Here is a 17,347-nt window from a genome sequence, read left to right on the forward strand (position 1 = left end):
CCCCCCCCCTCCACCCCCAGCTCAGAGAACCTCAAATCCTCCGTCGCCAGCCACCAGGAATCCCGCTCCACCACCGCCCCTCTGCACGGGCACAGACTGCCTCTGCACTCCCTGCCCTTCACATCACCTCCTACAGCTGCGACCTGCTGGGCCCCCTGCGCTCCCTTCTCCTTTCTGAGCTAGACATGTTGGCAGGCCAGAACTCGAGGCTATTCCTCCTTTGCCCCAAATTTCTGAGTATCCCCTGTGGGATCAGGACCATTACGGAGTTCTGCTGTGGGGCTGGGGGTCCTGGGTGGGAGAGGGGCCCCTCCTATGGGAGGACAGGAGGGAGGGGGTGAAGAGTCACCACTTCCACAACCACTGGTAGGGTTTAGTTTAACTTTTTTTTTTTTTTAAGCTCAATCAAATTTCTGGAGCTTGTGTCTTCCCCAACTGCTGTGCCTTGTTGCCTTTTTGCTTCCTTCCCTTCTGCTTGGGCGGCTGCAGCAGACGCTGTGAGTCTATAATAAGTTATTCAGCAGCAGTCTCCATGCTGGTCCTCGGATTTCAATTTCCACATGTTTCCCTTCAGGCTGTTTCCAACTAATTTCTCCATTTGCATAATGCCCCCCTTAGGGATGCTCTGGCAGAGGCCCTTCCCCCCCAACTTTGACAAGATCATCAGAGATTCAGGCTATTAGCGGAAAACACTTTAATTCTGTTGGCCCTTTAGCCCAGTCCTTCCCCATGCGCCTCCAATTAAAAAAAGACAAAGAGGCGGGTTGGGGTGCAAGGGGACAGGGTGCCCACGGGGAGTGGGTTGGGGGCTGCTGGCCTCCCACCCATGGCAGCCCCTGGAGGGAACCAGCCGGCAGAATTACAAATTCAGAGGCAAACACAGTTTCTCATTGCCAATTCTGGTCCAGCAGCCCCGATGGTTTTGTCTGGATCAGAATCGGCAGAGAGCCCCCCACCCCTGCCCCCTGGCAGCCAGTCACCCCCCATCCGGGGGTGCTCGAGGGGGAGAGGTGAGGAGGGCTTTAGCTGGGATGGCACTGAGCTGGGGGAGTGGTGGGTCTGGTCGTCCCTCCTGCATGGGCACCCAGGGACGTCCCCTCTCCTGAAAGAGCGCTCCTGTTCTGCTCAGTTATTTGGAGGGAGGGATGCCCAAGAAGGCTGAGCACATGCAGGAGAGGGGAATGAAAAAATCCCTCAGCTGCTGGGTGAGGGTGCCCCTCATCTTCCCTCTCTAAGCCACCTCATCTCTTCTGGACACCCCAGTCTTTCCCTGCAAATTCCGTCTCTCTCTGTTCACCATCAGAAGCAAGACCTGCTTATTCCCTCCTGATGTTTGTATTCTTCTGCCCCTCTTCAAGCACATTTTATTTTATGCTTCTACTACACACAGAGCAGCCTGAACATACATGATGCTCCAGTCTCTTTCTCTCTCCCTAATTCTTGTCCATCCACACATGGCAAAAAGCCTACATCACCATCCCGCTCCCAGCGCTAGTTGCTCGCTGTGATCTGCATCGCAGTACATCTCCCTCCGAGTTGCCCAGACACCAGCTGGATTATAACTTCCTTCAGGAACTGCATAAACACCTCCAGGTTTAAGTGAGCTCAGCACTCCTGCAAAGCTCACCTCTTCACTAGCCAGCTCCATGTCCTTATAAACAGAGTCTTTTCTCCTGCTTTTTTTATTAGCTCTTCCATGTTATAAAACGTAATGGGAACTTTCAGACCAGCTTCTGAACAGGTCTCTGATGTGCTTCTCTCTTTTATGGCTCAAGTACAACAGCAATCGCAGACATTAACATGCTTCTTCAGGATGAAATGTACATTTGAATGGCACCCAGTCAGAGGAACATGCTGCGCCTCTTGCAGAGCCAGCTGCAGCCCGCCCAGAAACGCCGGGAAGGGGGTGATGGGCGCCCAGAGTCTGCCTGCAGCCCCCTGCACACAGGGAAAGGAGGTGGCAGGGGAGCCATGGCCAGGGCAAGGGGGGGTCAAGGTGGATGCTGGGGAGCGGGGGTGAGGCGGGGCCTTTTAACACCAGCCCTTTGGGGCAGTCGTTGCCTTCACACCCACCTCCGAAGCACTTGACGTGTCGCTGACAATATATGAATTAGCAAAAGTAAGATGTAAGCAGGGATGCGTGGGATTTCCTTGTCAGCTGAGGCTTTTGGATGGATGGAGATACCCCTCTCCAAGGCATGGGAAGAAGTGTGTTGGGGTCACCCCCTGTGTCTCAGGATCCCTCCAAGTCTTCCCCCTCTCTGGATCTCACCCCCTTGCAAACAGCACTCCCACCCCAGGCTCTGTGTGTCATGTCGGCCTTTTCTTTCCATCCCTCTTTGTGTGCAGGGCCCTGATCTAGTGCCGAGAGTGGAGTCCTTCAGGCCCCCACCCCTCCCAGGTTGCTTCTTGGGTAGAAATTGCCATTACAAGTCTTTTCAGGGCCCAGCACTGTGGGATGCCAACCTTAGGGGGGCTCCGACTTGCAATTATTATGACAGTCATTATTAATGCAGAGAAAACCTTGCTGTCTTTGCCAGCTTGCTCCAACGATGGGAGTGATGGTGTGCGACCACCAGCCTGCCTTCCTTCTTGTTTCTGGTCTGGGACGGGCCAGCGACTGGGATGTTCTCCTGTGGATCAGGAGTCTGTCTGCAGAGGGATGCGGAGAGAGCATGCCCTTTGGTCATGTCCATGCTCTGTCCTCCTACTTCGCTGCAGCTGAGGGGCCAGATGCTGCCCCGTGGCACTGAAATGAGAATGTTGTCCCCATCATGGGAATCTGGACACCCCACCAGGACCCTGGCCTCCCAGAAGAAAGAGTGGCCATTCCCCGGCACCATATTCCCTCTCCTCCCTGCGTGCCCCCTTCATGGGCCAAGCCTGTGGGCACCAGCGGTGGATATCCCGGCTGTGGGGCTGGGAGGGGAAGCCATGGCCCCGGAGCAGGGGTGGTGGCACCAGCCCAGCAGCAGCATGCAGCGTCTCTCCTGCATGTCTTCCACCAGGCAAACGTGCTCCTCCTGGTCCCAGCAGCCAGGCCGGTGCCCAGTTCCCTGCTGTCGGATGGTAACACCCCACAGCCTCAGGGAGAATGGGGGTCCAGTGTTTATCTGAAAGAGGACAGAGCCTGCGCAGGGCATCCAAGCCGGGGTCCTGCCGTGCAAGCAGCCCTTGCAGGCACTGGCGCCCTGCACTCTGCAGGAGAGCTCGATCCCAGGAGGGCCGGCAGCCATGGATGGCACTGACGTGCAGGTGGCAGCTATACGTGGCCCCCTTTGGAGAGATAAGCGATCAGTGCTACCACCACCCCGACGTACACTCCTGTGCCGATGGTTATGGAGAGTGCGGCGAGGAAGAGAGCTCGGCGGGAAGCTGAACTGGCCAGATGGAAATCTCCTTTGGAAACAGCCTTGCTGGTCTGGAAGGAGAAGAAACGCTCATTGCTCACAGCTGTACCAACCTGGCCTTTTAGCCTGTGTGCAGTCGTTTCACTACTGAGTCAGCCACTCCTCAGGGTCCTAATCAGTTAAAGCTTCCCCTGCCTCTCACCGACTCTGTGCCAGGTACTCATGTTATATACTTTTCCATTTCTGTTTCTATCATCTTGATTTAACTTCTTAATGCCCCCCCCCCCCCCCCCCTCCATCTATTCTTGGTACAGCAGCATCTGTGCAAACGTAGAGTAAATCCCCTGGCTCTGCATGAATTATTCTGGGTCAACAGTGATGTAGGTGAGCCCAGGCTCTGGGCTAAGTCCTCAAAAAGGCAACAGTTCCTCTGACCTGGTGCAGCCCAGGGGCTACCACCCTCTCCAGCCTCTGCCAGCCTGGTGTTGGCTCACACTGCTTAGCCAATGCGTGTCAGAAACAAGTGCAATGGGGGAGCTGTAGTGTGGTATGGAGACCAGGCTCCCTGTTGAGTCCAGTCTCCAGAGCAGCCTGACTCCTGGGGCATGAGCTGCCTTGGACTGGGTTGTGGTGCAGGACCTCCGCACTACTGGAGAATGGGAGGGCAGGTGGGAAAATGCCATTTTCCTGAGCCTGGGTGGAGCGTGAGGAATTGGGCAAGGGGCCAAGGGGAGCCCCAGTACCCTAAATAAGACCTGAAAGACCCAAAGGAAAAGTCCGACCTCCAGTAACCCACACAAGAGCTGGAGTGCTTGCAACCCCACAGCAGCTGCGGAGACATCCAGGACCCAGGAGCACCCTTTGCCTCAGCCCTCAGGGTTTTGGGCATGGCACAGAGACAAGCCTTGGAGCCAGAAAGATGCCCGGTCCCCTCCGAGGGCTGCTGTGGCTTGCAGGGCCCTTGCTCCAGCACTCAGTGCACGCAGGCAGGCAAAGGGATCTCTTACCCCTTGGGAGAAGTAGAAGGCAGCAATCCCCAGGGGCCAGAAGCAGCACAGCATGGAGAAAAGGGCCAAGCCCAGGTGGTCCCGGGGGGGAAGCATCAGGAACTGATCCTCACTTTCGCTGTCGCTGGAGGAGTCGCTCTGCAAAACCAGATGGATTCAGCACATGCCCACCTCCCCGTGCCTCCCTGCAGGTTGCGTCTCAGCCTCTCTCCTCCCAGCTCCTGCTCTCTCCTGGCCCCATCACATATTCTCACACATTTCCCACCTGCAAATTCAAGGAGTGAGTTTCAAAAATATTTTAGCCTCCTCAGCCCGGTTTGATGAGAAAAAATGTAGCTCAGCAAATTCAGGAGCGGAGTGGATTCTCGGCTCCCTGCCAGAGCAAATGCTGAGCTCGCTTGCTGGGGGTCTGGGATTTCCCTGGGAGATAGATAGTCTTAAACTGAAATATCTTGAGCTTTGGCAGAACTGCCTGTTTGTCAGCTTAAACAAACTTAAACAAAGTGCCTTATCCCCATTAGGGACTAGAAGATCGATATCCTGCTAAACTAATTTAGCAAGTGAGGGAAAGCTGTTGAATTGGAGCCTCCATCACAGGGGCGATGTGTCCTGTCCCCTTAGCGAGTGCATTGCTCAGAGAGGCTGCGGTCAGCCCTCCTGCCTTTGGGCACCGCTTGGCCAGCCGCAGACTGGCCTGGAAGTGATGTGTCTTGGTGGGGAAGGCACGCAGACATGGGGACACCCCTGCTGCCCTCTGAAAAGGCCCCACCACCAGCACCGAAAGCAGCAGAGCTGTGCTGGGTCATCAGACATCAGCTCCAGCAGGCTCTGGGGACCCGCTCCCACCTCTCAAGGTCCTGGATGATATTCCCAACCTCTGCACCACCACTCAAGCCGTGGTGGGGCACAGAGCGCAGCATGAGGCTGCTTTGCCAGCTCTCATTCTTCCTTTGCAAGATTCATCCTGTCCTTATATATTGTTTTCTCTCAGCTGCTGCCGTCAGGCATGTGAATTTTACTGCTATGCAAGGATTACTATTTCCCGTTAGCTTGAGTGCCACAGCGGTGGCCGACTGCCCTTGTCAAAGTGTCCCCATGTCCCAAGGGTCCTGCAGAGACAGCCCCACCTCCCCTTTGCTCCCAGCAGGCATGCAGCCAGGCTGCCCTCAGGGAAGCTGACCTTCTGAGGTCTTTGGTGAGGAAAAGGGAGCAGAAATGATAAGGAGGAAGAAGAAATACTGGGTGCACAGGGAGAGGCTGGTGAGGCAGGAGATGGTAGGGTCTCGAGGGGAAGCTCTGGGGAAAGAAGGGAGAACAAATGACCAAGAATTTGGGCCGACGGCCAGAGTTACCAGAGGAGGAGTTTGGTGCCATCCCACCTGGCAAAGCTCACCTCGTACTCCTGGAGCTCCTCTTCCTCCACCTCGTAGGACACAGTTTGGATGCGGATGTCGCTCTCTACCAGGCAGGACCCTTGTGCCTCGTGCCCGTCAGGACCTTCAGACGGAGCCTCTTTGCTTTCTGTAAAAGTGGTCTCGCAGCTTTCCATCTTGCTGTCCTTGGCCTTGAGAGCGGTCTCATCCTTCACGAGGATGAAATTGGGGCCGTACAAGGCTTCAACGGCCAGCTGCAGGGAACTGGCATCCAGCAGCTGGTGAGTCCTGGCACTGCCAGTGTTTTGGAAGATGTAGGAATACAGTTTCCCTTGGCAGCGATGACTGGCGTAGTCCTGGCTGTGATGCTGGTGGTAAGAATAGCTGCTGCGAAGGTGCCCATTGGCCTTGGCCAAGAGCGGGTTTTGGAGCTCACGCACGCTCTCCATGCTGCTGGCAGCTGGGGGCAAGCAATCCTGCGGGAGCAGAGAGAGTGGGAGGGAGGAGGCTGTTATTTCAGCAAGGCAAGGGAGAAGAAAAGCCTTTCACCCATGCAGAGCCAATGTCAAGTCAAGGCTAGTGGGAACAGAAAGATTTGGCAATGTCGGAGAAAACAAAAGCCCTCCCCCCCTCTCCACAGCTTGAATGCTATCTCGGCAAACTGAGCATCTCTTCATCTCTCCCCAGCTGGTAGTAAGATAAGGATGCAGCCACGCAACAAGATGATCTGATTCAGGCTGGATTCAGATGAGGATTTGCTGTATCTATGATGCATCTTGAGATGGCCACGTGCAGCCTGACAGGAAAGGACCTACTGCATCTTTTCTGCTGGTTCATAATGTGTGCTGTGACAAAGCCTAACAGAGAGCACAGTAGATAAGATGCTGACAGCCACTTGAGGGGCCTTCCTGTCTTCCCAAAGCAGAGGGTCGCATGGTGAATTACAGCCCTCCGGGCGTTACACATGCACCTAACCGGCTTTCAGGTACCCGGGAGGTTTTCTAGGGTTCTTTCAAGGCTGAGCTGGGGCTGGGGTGAGAAAAGCTAGGCATCAAGGGAAGCCAGGAGGCTGCTGTGAGGACACAGAGGTGGCATTTAGGCTGGAGTGGGGAGTGTCGGGTGCTCAGCTGGCTGTAGAGAGGAACAGAGGGATGCAGAGGTTAAAGGGGAGACACCACGGGGCTTGGTCCGCATTGAAATTACAACAATTTAAGTAAACTATCCATCACATCAGACCTCTGTTTAAACCAGCTCCACCCCTGGGTACAGCTGGCAGCCACGCAGCCCTGGCTCTGGGCCACCGGCTTCAGAAAATGCCAAGTCCAAACAGGATCCTCAGCTACAAATGTCAACATGGGTTTCTTCCTCAGGAAAAGTCACCCCCCCTCCCCCTTCCTCCATTTCAGAGTGTTGAAACCTTGTGCTGCTTTTTTTTTTTGCATGAAAATTTCTGAGATGAAATATTTCAACCCCTTTTCTTCAGAGGAGCGTTTGCTATTTTGGCTTCCCAACCCACCTTGGCACAAAGAAAACGTGTAGTGAAATATCAGCGTTCCCCAGGAGAGAGAAACAATTACTTTGTGCTCTTCAGTACCTGAGCCCCATGTTTTACAGCTGCTCTCTAGCATGTTCCCAGCTCCTAGACCGTGCCTTCTTATTGCCTTGCAACCCCAAATGTTCCTGTCCTCCTTAGAGACCTCCATCACTCCCTCCTCTGCAGGATGCTGTGTAGCAGAGACACACTTCCACCTGCTATAGGGTTCCCCGAGGTGCACTAGGCTTTCTGATAGAAAGCACATCACCTTGGGTTTAAATCTGTCCTCAAGAAGGAAATATAAATAAAGAAGTTGGAGTTGAAGACTCCAGAGAGTGAAAAGCCCAAGTGGTCCTGTCCCCTTGGCCAAACTCTGCCACAGCAGGTTTGAGTGCCATACCCGGTTTTAAATGGCCCTGTCGATGGGCTTTGTTCTGGCAGTGGTCGACACATTTTGGAAAGCTGCTCAGGAAAATGGAGCCGTTCAAAAGCACTCCTGCGCTGCTAAAACTCTGCACGTTTTGGTGAATGCCCTCCACTTTTCCCTCCCCAAAACCATTCTCTGCTTTCTGCAGTCTCCCACCTTACTAATAAAGCCTGTAATGGCTCGTGCAGCAGATGGCCATTAAGTATTTTCAAAATATTTAAGAGAGATGCATATTTGTAGCACAGACGGTTTTATTTCCCACACAGACCCAGAGAAGCACAAAGCTTCATCCTGGTTTTCAGGCAAGGAAAGCACGAACCTCTTCTTTGCTTACCTCAACATGCAAATTAGATTTCCAATAAAATATCTTGTTTTTTAATGAAACAGTAAGGAGACACCAGTCACTGAGTGTCATTTGAGAGCAGCAGCCCAAGCAGGAGCAGAAGCCCAGCTCTAGCAAGAGAAAGTTGACGGTTTCGGTAGGGCATCCACGCCTCATCTCAAGAAATGTTTCTGGTAGCAAGCTAGGGTAGGGAGGGATGGGATCTTTCTGGGAGCTGCCGGAGGGAGCCGGCTCCAAATGCGCTGAGAAACGCTGGCAGACAGGCTGCGTGCAGGCTGCTGGCCGCCGGGCAGCGAGTGCTGTCTGTGTGGAGGTTGCTGCTCTGCTCACTTCAGGTCTTTGGCAGTGGGTTAGAGGAGGGGGAGACCTGTGTGGCAAAGCCATATGTTCACAGCAGCGAGCGCTGGAAAACACTCAGAGCATGGGAGGGGAAGGAAGGGAAAGGAGCTGGGAGGAATTGGAAACCTAAAAGGCAGCTTGGGAGGTGGCAGGTATCACGGACCAGGGTGGGAAGAGTGTGTCTATGCAGCTGGACTGCTGCTGGACACGGACTCTGCTGATTTGATCATCCCGAAGGATGCTAAAGGGGCCAGCTGGTGGGAGATGGCTGGGGGCCTGTCTGACCTGGGCTGGGGGGAAGAGGCAGGGAGGGCTTGCAGGTAGCAAGTATCCCAGGGTGAACACACCTTGGAAGAGTAACAGTGTGGGTAGCAAAAGAAACAGCAGGAAAATACTGCTGAAGCATGGGGAAGTCTCTGTGAATGTGGGCTGGGCAGGGCTGAAGGCTTCGCCCTGGGGGAGCAGGGAGAGCCCAAACCTCTCTGGTCCCTCAAACTGCCCTGGAACTGTCCCTAGAGCAGAGCCAGGACCTCAGAGGCTGCTGCACTGCACAAAGCATGGACAGTGCAGGGCTATGGCTAGACGATTTTAGTTCATGCTAGTCTTGTACCCTCTGGGATTATAAAAGATTTACCTGTACTAAACTCCCTTTTCCTTGCTGCCTTCCACTCTCAGGAGTTGGGGATGATGCTCTCCCTGGGAGCAGGATGGGGCAGTAACAGGGCTGCAGGGATGAGGGGAAAAGTGCAGGAGATCTCACTGCGCTTCTCACAATAGGCAAAGGGACCGCCAAGTGCAGCCCTAGCACCCTGTCCTGGCATTTGTCGGCAGTGGGGAGGGGACGCCGAGGACCAGCATCACAGCATGCCTACGGCAGCATGCTCAGCCCTGCTGGAAAGCAGCCAGGCTGAAACCTCCCTCTCTGATAGCTGATGTGAAGAGTCCCAGTGCCAGAGGGGTTAGAGATGCTTCCCACTCCTTAGTCACCAAGATCACTGCATCACATAGAGACCATGCCTGTGTGCGCAAGCACGCATGCTTGCGTGTGCCGAATGGTCTGGGTTTGCAGGTGGAGACGAGGGCCATCAAACCACTAGAGATGGTATTAGAGAAAGAATGGCAGGGAGGGCGAGGACCAGCCCCGCATGCACACGTGCAGGGAAGGACAGAGCCAAACCAGCCCTGCCGTTGTCCCCAAACCCCGTTTGGATTATCTGGATCCTACAGTGAATTTAGCCACACAGGGACTTAATAAAGTAAGCCTGGTAATAAAGTAAGCCTGGTAATAACCAGGCTTGGGGGAAGAGGAATGAAGCCAGCAGGTGAAAGCAAGGAAGCTGTAAAAGATAAAATTGGCAAAGAGTGGCCATTCTCCGTCCTCATTACCAGCGTGACTGGATAGCATGCACATCCATCAGCCCCACGGGGCTAGTCTGGGCAGTGCTGGCAGGAGGTAACGGCAGCAAGATGCTGTTACGTGCACAGGGAGGATGCACACATACGAGCATACATGCACAACGTGAGCCCGGCAGAGGACACACCTGGGAGGAGGCAGACTCCAGTGCCCTGACTGAGCTGGACTATCGCTGCAGCCCTACCGCCGAGACCAATGGTTGCTGGCTCTCTAATGAACTGCCTCCCCGGCTGCACGGCTGCTCCGGTAACCACCCGGCAGGGCAGGGCCCCCCACCCTCCCCAGGCCAGTTGCAGCGGTCCCCAGCAGAGTGGGAAACGCACAACTGCGTTGTGTACTCTCAGCTTTTCAAGGTGAGTACTGGATAAAAGGAGCCAAAATAAATAATGAAAATAAAGAGGTAGCAAATTTAGCTTTGTGCTTCACAGATCTCACCTCCACACCATATCCGCTGGGGCAGTCCAGGTCCCCTCGGGACCATCCTGTTTTCCCACAAACGAGGGGTGCTTAGGTCACTGGCCGCTCCCGCTGGCAGCCCTCAGATGGACCCTCAGCACAGATGCCAGCTATGATAAGCCCAGTTAATGATGAATTAAGTAGCTGTTCCAGGAATCAATCATCATTTAATTGCCCTGTCCAGCAAACACTCTGCCTTGCTTCCTGGGCTCATTAGCAGGTTGCAACTGCATTGCATGTCCCCAGATTCTCCAGCAAGAAGGTTAGCCTATCCTGGCCAAAGGCTTTCCCCTTCAGGACAGCACCGAGGGAGGCCGGTGCTCTTAGGGAGCGGTGGCCCGCTGTGCTGCCGTGCCCTGGCCAGTCCGAGGGCAGGGGACAGTGTGAACATTCCTGACCCGGCTGATGGGAAGCAGCATCATGGCCAGGTACAGCTGCCATAGCCCCGGCGCAGAGGTGGGCCCACTTCTGATGGAGCAGAAAAGAGCAGGAGATGTGGCTAGCACCCTTCCCAGAGCTCAGGCCCTCCTTAAAGCTCTCAGGAGGTGCTCTGGGGCTTCTAGGCAGAGGCCCAAGTCCTGCCAGGGCACAGTACCTCTACCTCTGGGCAACCAAGCTTGCAATTCTGCCCAAGAGAAAACCAGCTTGCAAAGGCTGCTGAGAAGCAAAGGCAGAACATCGCAGGGAGGGAAGTTGGCATTTTGTAGAGGGAATATGGGGACGAAGGAAGGGCTGTGAGGGCTCGTGGACAATGTGTCTGGCAGGGGCGGACCAAGCCCTCAGCCCTAGGAGCCCGCACAGCAGTGTGGATACCTGCCACGTCCCAGCCTGGAGCCCCGCAGGGTGAAGCACAGCTCAAGGGGAGAAGGAAGCACTTTCATCAGCCTTGCAGACACGGCTGCGGAAAGCGGTCATGCTCCAGCCAACACGCAAGCCCTCCTGTGGGTGTTCGTCTCCACACTGCTGCTCCTGCCTCGGGTGCAGCACCAACGTGCAGAGTAGGGGGCTGTTCATCCCTGGGGTGTAACGAAGCCTTCACAGGTCCTGGGAAAGGTTGCTGTGGCAGGAGCATCAGGTGAGGAGGTGGCTGGGGGGGTGGAAGGGGCAGGGGGTGGTGTGGGGGAGGCAGCTCTCAGCGTGGGGCAGGAGGGGAGGGCAGTGGGGCATGACAGCCCCAATGGGGCTGGCAGAGGTGGTACCCAGAGAAGCAAAGGGGCACAGTAGGGGCAGCAATGGGAAGGGGAATGGTGGGCAAGAGGCACAGGGCAGGTGAAGCAAAGTGACGTCTGAGCCAGGCAGAGAGCTGAGCCCTGGCCACTGGGATGGAGAAGAAAGGGACTGTGGAGCTGCTGGAGGGGAAAGAGTTGGTGAGGACTGGGAGGGAAGGAAGAAGGTGACACAGAGCCCATGGACGTGGATTAGAGGGATGACAGCTGAGGCATTTGTGATGTAGAGCATCTAATTCACAACTTTGATGCAGCTGGTTTGATAGAGCTGGAAAGGAGTGAATAAAGTGCTTGTTCTGATCTGACAGGTAGAGAGCCAGTGCCTTGGCAATGGGCTCCCGGCTCCAACAGAGACTAAATTGCTCTGAGAATTGGGATGCGATGGACTGCTTTTCAAGGTTCACAAGTCAAAGTGGGCAATTTCCAGGTGGAAATCGAGTTTTTATTCTCCCTGATAAAAATGTTTCTCTGCAGCAGTGTTTCGACCCAGCTGTGCTCAGAGCTAAGGCGTTGCTCCTAATGGTAAGAAACAGCAAATCCATCCCTGGGGCTGGCAGGGAAGAGCGGGGCTACTTCTGGAGGAGCCGTGCCAGGGGCTCTGCAGGGCTGTGGGCTCCCCCACTGCCCTGTCCCCAGCCCCAGTGCCAGCAAGCCGGACACGCTGCCCGTGAGCATCAGCAGGGGAGCAGTGTGAGCTCCATCACCTCCAAACACTGAAAAGACATGCTCGTAACACTCAACCTCAAACCGGGAGTGCCTGCAAACAGGCTGTGCCCTGCCGCGGTGGCACCGGAGGCTGCGGAGCTGGCAGGGCGCTTGTGGCCCGCTGCCACCCTGCTGCCCCTCCCCGGCCGGGCACCCCCAGCCCGGCACCCACCCCCGGCAGGGCCCGGCACTTGGAGAGGTGGCCGCTAGATGTCCCAGGCACTCCACGCAGCGCAGGCCCGGCCCCCGCCTGCCTCTCCCGGCCGAGCATCCCACAGCACCGCGGGGCCGGGACGGCGCCTGCATGCAAAGCCTGGGCCCAGCGCCTATATGTCCAAATCGTTGGGCACTACGCTGCCCCAACACCCCATGGCTGGCGTTGGCCTTGCTGCTGTGAGCCCAGCAACTGCCCGCAGTCGGAGCTCACCGGCACGGATGCGGCCACGGGACATGCCCCGCTGGGATGCACCCCTCCGTGCCCCTCATGCAAGGGAGAGCGGGAAAGGGCTCACTGAGCTGGCAAGGGGGGAAAGGAGGAAGCATGGAGGGTGATGGTAATAAAACACATGGTTGTGTGGGTGGCTAGGTGTATAATTAGCAGGTTTGGACTCTCTCGGCATCCTTTTTTTAGCTGGAGATGCAAACAAGTAAATAAGGTGGCTGTCAGAAGTTTCCGCAGGCTGTCCTGGGTGTGGGTCTCCTGGGTACGTGGGATCAGGGAGGAGAAGGGGCAATACGGGGGGGCTGCTCCTGGGGGTTGCCCCGGTGCAGGAGGGCAGCGGGGTGGCCATGGGGCAGCCAGCTGAGGTGGAGCAGAGTGGGTGACCTGGCCAGCCACATTGTGCCGGGGAAGTGGGCCAGGACGGGATCAGGGATGGACAAGTTCTGGAGGTGCCAACAGCCACGCAGTCCTCTCAGCCCCAGGGCGCTCCCGCTGGATTTGCACCCAAACAACCTTCAGCCCTGCAGCGCCCTCAACAAGCCCCAGTGAGGGGCTTTAAAGGGCCACATGATGCCAACCAAAACTGATTGATAGCTCTCACTGGAGGCTTCTTCACATTCCTGTTTGGGGACCCAGCAGCGTTGCTCGGAAGCAGTGGAGGTCAGGGCGATGACTCCCATGTGGGGAGGCTGCTGGGGCCGTCGCTCAGCGTCTCCAGCCCTTTGAGGCATCAGCCAGCAAGGACAGCTTGGGAGGCTGTCGGGCTCTGATTGCTCATCTCAGCCACAAAATGCCAGCCCAGGGTCAGGGGAGAGTGAATTCCCCTGCCTGCTGCAGCATCCAAATCACTGGCCTGGAGAAACGTGAGCTCAGACTGGGTCCAGGCTTCAACCTTCTCTTCCTCAGCTCAGGACCACCCTAAGGAAATACCCTAAGGCTGCTGTCTGGAGAGAGGGGCATTGGCACCCTACCCTCAATGTAGAAAGCCTACTTAGAAACGTCCATGCCTGTAGAGCTACTGGGAGCCAAACTCACTGACCCCTGGGCTCCGGGAAGCACGAATGCTTCCAGCACAGAGGCAGCCCCGTCCGTTGCCGAGACCAGGCTCCCTGCCCGGGGTGCCCGAAGGGACACCAAGCATCCCACAGGAGAGCTCAGAGGTCCCCCAATATTTGTTTATTACCAGGATGTTCTTGCTGCTGCTGGAAGATGCACAGAAGCTCGTGCTTGCGGATTGTAATTTTGTTCATGGCTGATTTTCCTATGCTAATGGTTACAGTCCTCAATTTCACATCAGGTTTTCTCCATTGCTTTTTATACCCAGTATTGAACCAAACACGGTGGGTACCCTAGATGGCTCCACGCTCTTCTCCCAGCTTCCCCTGTTTCACCCACACCCTTTGCTCCAGTCCCATCATCTCCACTTCAAGGCTCTTCTCCTACCTATGAAATCCCACAGGCTATTGCTCCTTCATGGCTGCTGCCGCCCCGGGACCCTGCATCCGATCCTCCCTACTGCTCCCTGCCCACAGACCACTCTGGGCTGCCTGGTCCTGTGGCACAGGGTGAGCATCACCCTCAGGGAGCAGTGATACCCTGTGCTGGAGCAGACCTGTGCCTCATGCTCTCCTCCAGGACCAGCCCTGCGCCCCTCAGCCCTCCAGCCCAGCCTGCCCCAGGGCCGTGCCTGGGGTCTGCACCCCGGGGATGCTCTCCCTGCCATGGCCTGTCACCCAGCAGAGAAGTGATCTGGCAGATAGGACCTGACTTTCTTCCAGGTGAGAGACCCGCACCGGCCGAGACCAAGACAGGGACCAGGATGTAGCACGCAGTTGGCAGCAGGCATTGGGCAGACAGAGAGACGCCCTCCCCTGCACAGCTGGGGCTTGCTGATAGAGCAGCTTAGCCGCAGCACCTAACCCCATCCTCGCATCTCTCTGCAAATCCCCCTCCTATCAATCGAAGCTGGCAATGTAAAGTGGCTGTTAAGGACTGCTCATTTGTCTCTGTTTAAAACATATCCATACTCAAATGATTCATAACCACCCTGAAGGCTAGTGCATGCCGGTACCCTCCTTTCCCCACCATCCTGTTTATTTTATCCACTGTCTGCCTGCCTTCAGCTCAGGGCTATTTCCACTTTGCTTACTGTGGCCTGATTCTCCTGGGGATTCACAGGGCTCCTCTACAGTTCAGATGTTTAATCCATTTGCCAATGATCTCTCTTGAAAAAAGAACTTATGCTGTGGAGATGACACCTTTCTAGCTTACTTTTCCAAACCCTAAATTTCCAAACACAGCCTGTATTTATCAGCAGTAAGCTGATCTCCTGGTCCAGCGAATAAGTGGATCGCTCTCTTCCCACTCTGGCCAACGTCTGCAGACTCAGACAAACTTCAAGGTCTTAAATTATTACCCAGGTCAATAGGTGCAATCCAAACCAAATGTGGAGCCTCTCTTTCATATTTGTTATTGCCAAAGAAATTGAATCCTCGGGTGGAGATGTGCCCTCTGTGTTTAAGGAGGGGCAGTTCATGCTGGCGGGAGATATAGGAGAGGTTTATTCTGTCTTCAGGAATACGTCGAGAGGAAAGGCAGCAGCTGCCCCCAGCGATCCCAAGGCTCTTGTCAGTCCTGCAGTCCCGGGGAGCCAGGAGCGTGCAGGGGATGATGCTAAATCATCTTCCATATGGTATGGAAAGAGATGCTACAAAACGATGTCACATTTTCTTTTCCATGGCCCTGTCAAGTTCCGACCATGCCTTGCTGAGGGGCCCTCTGGGCTGCTCCTGCCTTTGCTGTATGGACGCTTTCCCTCTCTTTTCTGGACCATTTCTCTTCCCTGCCCACTGTCACCCTTCCTGGGACAGGGCTCAGGCTGCTGCTTGCGCCTGTCCGGAGTCACAGCACATTGCAGGAGGTGGCTCTGCTCTGGGTGAACAGCACCGGTGGTCTCACGTGGGCTGAGCGAGGACATCCTGCTCACAGCGTGTCCCTGCTGCATGAGGACGAGCCCCAGCACCCTCCGTCTCACCCTGCCCTGCCACCTTGGAGGCCCCGGGGAGCCAGGAGGATTTGTGGAGAAACCTCCACCTAGCTCAGGAGCAGCACCAGTGTGGCCGCCGCACATGGCATCACATCTCCGAGCTGGCACACACGTGCCCCGGGCCAATTTTTCACACCAATAGTTGAGTTTCCAGACATAGAGCTTGGGGACAAATCCTGCGACCGACTCTGGTTTTCAAAAGATACCTGAAGTGTTTCACTCCAAAAGGAAGCTGGTTTAAGTAAGTGATGTACCTGAAAAACGCTGGGGATCAGTGGAGCCTTCCCTTCCAGGCTGAGCAAAGCATTTGGGCTGGTTTGCTGCCTTTTTCCCTTGACAGAGAAGCAGCAACAGAAAGACAATTTGGAGGAAATTTTTAATGGACTTTTTTTTCCCCCTCTCTAATGCTGTGGCTTCACCCTTCAGCCAGAAAAGTCAATCATTTGCCCATCTCTAGTTCTACAGATAGAGAAATACTCGCTAAAGACCTTGCCTGAAATTACCCCCGAAAGCAGCAGTAGAGCCACATCCTGCAAGCAGTGCCTGGCAGTCCCAGACTCGGGAACAGGGCTTTAGAAAATAGGCAGAAAAGAGCCAAAATCTGCCTGATTCAGAGACTATGCTTGCAAGGGAGCTGGAAAACAATTCCAAGCACAGATATTAAATGGGAGGGAGGGCAATGAAGGGGTAAGAGAGACTTGGGGAAGAGGCACGGTGTATCAGTATCTGGGGTCTAATGCTGATGGGGATGGGGTTGCACCAGAGGCACCCAGCGGGGAAAGCGGAGGGCAGGAAGGGCAAAGCTTTGGGCCACTTGTCGTGGTCGAGGATACTCCTGGGAAGCTGCAAGCACATCCCATCCCACGCAGAGGGGCCGTGAAGGGGGCAGCTGAACCACGAGGGCCTGAAGTGCCCACACCCGTGCCAGAGGGCTATTCCCTACAGCCCTCAGGCTGCTCTGCTGCAGGCTGCCAGGCTGGGCAGGACTGGCCCCTTTGGGGCTTGCTCCGCCGCGCTCGCAGGTGATAGAGGGGGATTTTAATGGGCAAGTTTTAGCCTCTCTGCAAGCGATGGTGATGTCTGCAGGCTGGGCTGAGGGCAGGGAGGGGTTGGGTACCCCGCAAAAGCAGGGTTCTGCTGTACAAATTCACCGTGCCAGAGCTGCAGCAAATTACTCATTCTTTAATAATGGCGTTTATTACCTGCCTCTGATGGTGGTTCAGGGAGCTGAAGTGGAGCGGATTCAGGTCCCCAAAGCTTTAGCTCTGCCAGCCATTTTCACGACACAAGAAACTTTTGCCAGAGAAATGCAGTCACTACATTTTGGCTTGGGTAATTCCTTCTCCTGACAGCCTACAAAGTAACCAGCTGTTATCCCCCAGAGACCAAGGCTTTTTTTTTCCTTGTGCGTTGCAGGCAGGCTCAGACCCCGCTCCTCTGGTTATCCCTGGTATTTACATAGCGCTACCTTCCTCCGGGGAAAAAGGTTTCTACTGGTGGCAGATCCCGAGCTCATGAAAAGGGCATTTATTTTTTTTCAGAAGCAAAGCGGGCAGCCCAGTAAAGTGGGTTTGGGGAGAGCAGCATGGCTTTTGTGAAACCAGCAGCAGCTTCGGAGAAGGAATTATAAACAGGTGCTGGGCAGAGATGGAAAGTGCTTCCCTTCGAAACTCCTGAATGTGCGG

The 17,347-nt window shown here is 55.3% G+C and overlaps 1 protein-coding gene across 1 annotated transcript; it reads right to left on the minus strand.

Annotated features, from left to right (window-relative positions):
• Positions 1-3,262: 3,262 nt before the first annotated feature.
• SYNDIG1L (synapse differentiation inducing 1 like) lies at positions 3,263-6,231 on the minus strand. The gene is made up of 3 exons (XM_009280705.2): positions 5,751-6,231; positions 4,358-4,495; positions 3,263-3,421 (listed from the first exon to the last, which is right to left on the minus strand). The coding sequence occupies exons 1-3, from the start codon at positions 6,177-6,179 to the stop codon at positions 3,263-3,265; spliced, it is 726 nt and encodes a 241-aa protein (XP_009278980.1). The 5' UTR covers positions 6,180-6,231.
• Positions 6,232-17,347: the final 11,116 nt, after the last annotated feature.

The sequence above is a fragment of the Aptenodytes forsteri genome, unplaced genomic scaffold, assembly GCF_000699145.1.
Source record: "Aptenodytes forsteri isolate BGI_AS27 unplaced genomic scaffold, ASM69914v1 Scaffold193, whole genome shotgun sequence".
In the NCBI taxonomy this organism is placed as follows: Eukaryota; Metazoa; Chordata; class Aves; order Sphenisciformes; family Spheniscidae; genus Aptenodytes; species Aptenodytes forsteri.